At 67.2% G+C, this 5,953-nt stretch overlaps 2 protein-coding genes across 2 annotated transcripts in view; one reads left to right on the top strand and one right to left on the bottom strand.

The window, feature by feature from the left end:
- The window catches only part of F751_0938 (hypothetical protein), a gene marked incomplete at both ends in the record, with an annotated part of 7,004 nt that extends 4,184 nt beyond the window's left edge, over positions 1 to 2,820 (top strand). Inside the window, 9 exons of the mRNA XM_011398298.1 lie at positions 38 to 331; positions 470 to 550; positions 742 to 867; positions 1,033 to 1,206; positions 1,424 to 1,516; positions 1,759 to 1,873; positions 2,029 to 2,080; positions 2,282 to 2,496; positions 2,630 to 2,820. Of these exons, the coding sequence (XP_011396600.1) occupies positions 38 to 331; positions 470 to 550; positions 742 to 867; positions 1,033 to 1,206; positions 1,424 to 1,516; positions 1,759 to 1,873; positions 2,029 to 2,080; positions 2,282 to 2,496; positions 2,630 to 2,820 (1,341 nt within the window). The remainder of the gene's footprint in view (positions 1 to 37; positions 332 to 469; positions 551 to 741; positions 868 to 1,032; positions 1,207 to 1,423; positions 1,517 to 1,758; positions 1,874 to 2,028; positions 2,081 to 2,281; positions 2,497 to 2,629) is intronic.
- Positions 2,821 to 5,382: 2,562 nt separating this feature from the next.
- F751_0937 (hypothetical protein) overlaps positions 5,383 to 5,953 on the bottom strand; it is a gene marked incomplete at both ends in the record, with an annotated part of 5,316 nt that continues 4,745 nt past the window's right edge. Inside the window, one exon of the mRNA XM_011398297.1 lies at positions 5,383 to 5,697. Within this exon, the coding sequence (XP_011396599.1) occupies positions 5,383 to 5,697 (315 nt within the window). The remainder of the gene's footprint in view (positions 5,698 to 5,953) is intronic.

Raw genomic sequence — 5,953 nt, 5'->3', positions numbered from 1 at the left:
GGCCCCCCCCTCCCCTTTCGCCCCCCCCCCCGCGGAGCCGGTCTCCAGCCTGCGGCCCGTCGCAGGCCAGGCCACCACCCCTGCCGCCGCACCCGCGCCCGCGGTGGCCGGCCCCAATCCACAGCCGCCGCTGCCCTCCGCCTCCCAGGTCAAGGCCGCCGCTGCGCTGCGAGCCAAGGCCCTGGGGGTCCCCGAGCCTCGTCAGGGCGCGGGGGCGGCGACGAGCACTGCGGGTGGCAAACAGGGCGGCGCAACTTTCGCTCCCGTGGCCCGCTCGTCGAGCAGTGCACCCCCTGCACCCCCTGCGCTGTCCGGCAGCAAGGCTGGCGCGGTGCGGAGTGATGCTGCCCAGGGGTCCCAGCCCCAGGCTCCAGCCCCGGCGCAGCGCGGCCCAGCCGTGCCACCGGACGCCGCGCCCCGCCCGCCGCCCCGGTTGGGCGCCGAGAACCCTGCGAACCCTGCCATCGAGGCCGATTTTCTGGACTCGCTCCACGAAACACGCCGGCTGGAGGTGGAGGTCCATGCTGCGGTGAAGAAGGCGGTGGACGAGGTGAGGGGAGCAGGGGGGTGGGAAACGACAGGGGGTTCATGATGGAGCAGAAGGCGACAGATGCTCCCTGCCCGCTGCATGGGGTGGCGCAGAGATCCGTAGGAATGGGGGGGAGAGCGATACCCTGTCCTTGGTCCCATGCCTGACCCCAGAAACCCACATTCCATATTCCCCCTTTCCGTCGCTGCCAGATGGAGCGTGGCCCCACGGCCCGCGTGACGGCCGGGGTCGAGGCGGCGCGCAGGGGCCTGGAGGCCGCCCGCGCCGCGCTTTCCAGCCAGGCCGCGCAGGCGGAGCAGCTGGCCGACGCCGTGAAGGTGGGGCGATTGATGTGGGGGTTGCTTCTGCCAGGTTCGCCACTGGAGGGGTTGGTCGTGGTAGGATGCCCAAGGCGGTGTTCCTGCGGCCCGGCAAACTCGATGGCCATCTGGCTCTCTCCCATCGGGCGCTTCACCCGCCTCCCCCTCCCCACGCCTGCGCAGGACTGCATGCGCAAGACGGCTGCCATGCCGCGCTTCCTCCCCGCCGACGGGGCGGGTGCTGATGAGGCACCGGCATGGCCGCTGGACCCTGTCCTGGCCGCTGCCAAATGCCAGCTGCAGGCGCAGCTGCTGGCCGCCAGGGTGAAGCTGGCCGAGCTGGGGGCCGCTCTCACGGTGGGTGCAGTGGGGACCTGGGTGCTGCAGGGTCCTGGGTTCCTGTGTGGGTGCCGGAGGGGGGTACTTTGCCGCAGGAGCTGCGATGGCCTTGGTTTGCCCAGCGGCCGCAGGCATGTTGGCAGCAGCCGTGGTTCTTTGCTCCCTCTGCCTCCACCATGGATGTGGCTGTTGAACCTTTCAGTAACCCCCCTCCCCCCTCAAACTCTCTGTGCAGGAGCTGGAGGATCGGCAGAGGAGCGTGAGGGCGGGGGAGGCCATGTTTGACCCCGTCAAGCCTCAGCAGGTCCTCGACATCTTCAACGCCCAGGTGGGACAGGGGCAAAGGCGGACGTGTGAAGATCAGAGTGCTCCATGAGATGTCGAGGCGGCGTTCCAGCTCCGTGGGCTGCAGACTGCTGCAGCGTCTCGGCTCCGACTCCAGCCCTTGCAGCCGGCGCGTTGAATCTATGAGCGTGGTCTTGAGCGTGGATCCTTGGTCCAGGATGTGAAAACCCACCTTCCCGCCGCATGCCGACCAGCCCACCGCAACGCCTACCCCTCTGCCGCCAGATGGAGATCATCGTGCGCAGGTCGGAGGAGCTGGAGGGCCTGAAGAGGGACGCCCAGGTGCTGGGTATCCTCGACATGGACTCGCCCCGTGGGGACGATGACGGCACGCATGGAGGTAGTGTAGTTGTTTCATAGGTTTGGAGACCGTGGGTTCCAGCCAGCATCACCTTGCCCTGACCCTGCTGCTGTGGGGGGGGCTGCTGGGAGGCTCCATGATGCCTGGGAGAGGCCCCTCCTGCCCAGCGTGTCCGGAATGCCTCTCCCTTGCAGTGGCGGAGCTGATGTCGGGTCTTCACATCCCTGGGACCCCTCCATCGACTCGGTGCGATGGCTGCCCGCTGGATGGGTGGGCCTCGCAGGTTCCATTGCGGTGACAGCTGAGGGAGCTCTCATCGAATGCTGTGTTTCTGCAAGGATGTGTGGCGGGAAGGCACACCATTGAGCCGTCACCCGGTCCTGCCTTCTGCCAACCCCCTGCACAGCACCAACTCACCCCTCCTCCCACCTGCACCCCACGTGGCAGGGCATCTCCCTGGAAGTTGGTGGGCGACGCCTCGCCCTCCCTGGCGTCCCTCTCCATCAGCCCTGTGCCGGCTCGTGGCGCCCTGGCTGGGAGCCAGAGGAAGGGCCTGGTCCCAGCCTCGCCTGCGTCCGACGTGTACCAGCGCATCCTCCGTCTTGCCAGCGGGCCCGCTTCCGGCGGCCTGAGGGTCACCGACGTCGGCCAAGGGATCGCGGGTGGCACAGATTCCAAGGGGAGAGCGGCGCCGGGCGCGCCCCCCTCGCTGCAAGCGCCCGTTCCGCTCCCCTCCCCCCCTCGCCTCTCGCCCCCTGCTGGAACGCCAAGCCCACGCTTTGACTTCTCCGGCAGGAAGCCTGGTGCTGCGCCTGCCCCTGGTGAGGGAGGGGGCCAGGTTTCAGGTGATGTTGGACAACCAGGCCGGTGTGCATGATGGTATTCTGCGCGCTCCCGACCCAACCCGCCGCACCACGCCCCGGACATCGCAGGTGGGGCCGCCCTCTTTGGCTCTCGGTCGCCAGGCGGGCTCGCCGGTGACCTGAAGCTGAGTGCCATGCCGTCCCAGGCGCCGGCTCAGAAGCAGGCCGCTCCCCAGCCTGCAGGGCAGGGTCCCTCCCTCAAGCCACCAGCGGCTGGCAAGGTGTGGCGCAGAGTGCTCCACATGAGGTTACGGCCTTGGCCCTTCGCGTGTGCAATCGCTGGCTGCTGGTGCTCACCATAAAGCAGCTCTGATCAAAGGTCTGACCTCCCCCCCACCCGCCATCTCCCCACACTGCTTCACACATAGGCCGCCCAGCTTCCGGCGGCTGCCACGACACGCATCCCATTTGCGCCAGCCCCCACCACATCTCGATTGGTCTCTGCGAGCCAGACTACCCCTGCTCTGGCTATGCAGGCAAAGCCGGCCCCCAACTCAAAGCCTGCATCGACGGTGCCGGCCAAGCCCGCCACGGCTCCTAAGCCGGTGGCAAAGGGCCAACCCCCACTCCCCAGCATGGTTCAGGTGGGGTGGCAGGGTACCCTTCTGGTGTGCACGCCTGTCTGACGCTCAGCCTTGCTCTCTGCACGGAGTGCCCTCCCTTGCGACGCATACTGTGGCTAGCAAGCCTTTCCTGCTTCCCCTCTTGACAGGTGGCTGGGGCGAAGGAGCTCCTCGCTAAAGTCACTGGGACAAAGCCTGCAGGCCCCCCTGGCAGTACAGCGGGCCCTCCAGGTGGAGTTCCAGCCTCAAAGCCGGCGGCTGGGCTGTCACGAGAGCCTAGCGTTGGTGTGGGGACTGCAGACGCTACACTTGGGGCTGCATCCCTGATGGGTCTGAGCCTCGGATCTGGCGCGGGACCCAGCAACAAAACAGAGGCCCCGGGGGCGCCATCACCGGCCCAGACATTGCCCAGCACTGTCACTGACGAAAACCAGGCAGGTGGGCTTGGGAAGGCAGGCTCCAGCACCACTTCCCTGTTTGGTGCAGCGACCTCAGCCGCCGCATCAAAGCCTGCTGCTGCATCCTCAACGTTTGGGGCCTTTGGCGCGGCGGCATTAGCCACAGCACCGCAGTCTGCAACAGCGACCTCATCGTTTGGGGCCTTTGGCGCGGCGATGCCAGCCGCGGCATCAAAGCCTGATGCTGCGACGTCGTCCTTTGGCGCCTTTGGCAGCGCGCCAGCCTCCTCAACGGCAGCCTCCTTGCCATTCACGTCTATGGGGGCAGGGGCATTTGGAGGATCGAGCAGCTCACAGACTGCCATGTCCTTTGGCGGCTTTGGGGCCGCGGCGGCCTTGGGTGCCTCGGAGCCGGCGACCTCTGGCAGCGCCGCAGTTGCAGGCACAGCTGCCGCCTCCAGCGCTGCGCCCACCTTGCCCTTTGGGGCATTCGGGGCGAGCACCTTTGCTCCGGCGCCATCAACTGGGGCCGCCCCGGCCTTTGGCGCGTTTGGCACCCCAGCGGCTCCAGGGTTTGCCTCCTCGTTTGGCGCATTTGGCGCGGCATCCTCGACCGCTTCTACCAGCGCATCCCCCGCGCCGGCCTTTGGCGCTTTTGGGGCCCCGGCAGCCGGAGCAGCCGCGCCGTCGCAGCCCTTTGGTGCGGCGGCTGCCTCGACCGCCAGATCCTCGCCTGCCATGGCCTTTGGCGCCTTTGGTGGCGGCCAGCCGGCCACAGCGTCACCCTTTGGAGCATTCAGGGGAGGCGGCCCCGGCGCTGCCGCACCTGCCTCCCCTGCACCTGCATTTGGAGGCAGCGCAGGCTTGGGCCAGCAGACCAGTGCAGCCTTCGGACAGTCTGCAGGGTTGGGGGGCAGCACCTTTGGGCAAGGATCAGGTGCATGGACGGGGGCCGCTCCTGCATTTGGCTGGTGCTCACGGCATGGTGTTTCGGTGGAGCAGGAGTGGTTGTTGCACATGTTGCTGCCTGCCTGTGCAATACATCGCCTAGTGTCCTATGCCAGCAACCTTTGCAGCCTCTGTCACCCGCAACTCCCGGCATCACATGCACCCTCCTTCCCCTCATCCGCGCCGCTCATCAGGTTTTGGAGCCCCTGCCTCACCAGGATTTGGAGCCCCAGCGTCGCCTGCCACCCCTGGCTTCGGCCAGCCCGGATTTGGAGCGGGAGCAGGGAAGGCAACGGCCTTTGGTCAGCCCACGGGCGGCTTTGGTGCCTTCTCGGGAGCCGGCAGCTCCCCTGCTGCCTCTGGGTTCGGAGGTTTTGGCGCCGCCGCAGCTGGCAGTGCTCCCGCTGCATCAGGAGTTGGAGGCTTTGGCGCCGCTGCTGCGAGCAGCTTTCCCGCTGCATCAGGGTTTGGAGGCTTTGGCGCCGCCGTACCCCGCCCCCCCGCACCCTCCGGAGCGTCGCTGTGGGCCCCGCGAAAGTGATCCTGACCGATTGCGTGACACTGCACTGGTCTCCTGCGCTGCCTGATGCTCTTTACCTTTGGTCTCTGTGCTGCTGTGTGACACTTGCTACACTCAATCGCTGGTCACCCCATCGATCGCCACACGGGCTGAATGTCATCAGAGAATGACAATTGATCCATATAAGGTAATGTACTCAACCACCCGGGAGGGAAAGACCGCACCCAATTTCTGATATCCATCAACTCAAGTCATCTCAGTGGGTGGAACTCGACTCGACGGCGCTGCTGTTGGTCGTCTCGCGTGCAGATGCCAGACCCCCCCCGTTCACTGCATCCTCTCCTGAAGCTGCCTCCTTCTCCAGGTCCGATCCGGCCTCCATCCGACCTGGCTCCCCACTCCCGCTGCCGTCGGCGATGACCGTCGGCGGCTGGTCAGATTCCGGCGCGGCGCCAGCGCCCGTGCCCGGCTCTCTGTCGTCGCCAGGGGCCGTCTTACTGTCCCCCGCTGTCCCCTCCGCGCCGGCCTCCTCTGCGACAACCTCCGCCGCCGCCTTCTTCTTGCGGCCTCTCTTGGTGGGCACCTTCGCCGCCCGCGGCGCGGCGGGCTTGGGGGCCGCCGCCTGAAGCTCCTCCAGCTTGCGCTGTGGCAGGGGGTACGATGTGGGGAGGGGGTTGGGAATTGGGATCACTGCCGACATGCCGCTGCTAGCCTTCCCCGCGAGCGCAAGGTCGCACACGGGCGCTGCTCTCCTCGCACAGACCACGCATGCCACCCTCAAAAATTGCCCAAGCCTGCATCTGTGCACTGTATAGGCCGCATGTACC

Source organism: Auxenochlorella protothecoides (genome assembly GCF_000733215.1).
Source record: "Auxenochlorella protothecoides strain 0710 unplaced genomic scaffold scaffold119, whole genome shotgun sequence".
In the NCBI taxonomy this organism is placed as follows: domain Eukaryota; kingdom Viridiplantae; phylum Chlorophyta; class Trebouxiophyceae; order Chlorellales; family Chlorellaceae; genus Auxenochlorella; species Auxenochlorella protothecoides.
This window is presented reverse-complemented; position numbering and strand designations above follow the sequence as displayed.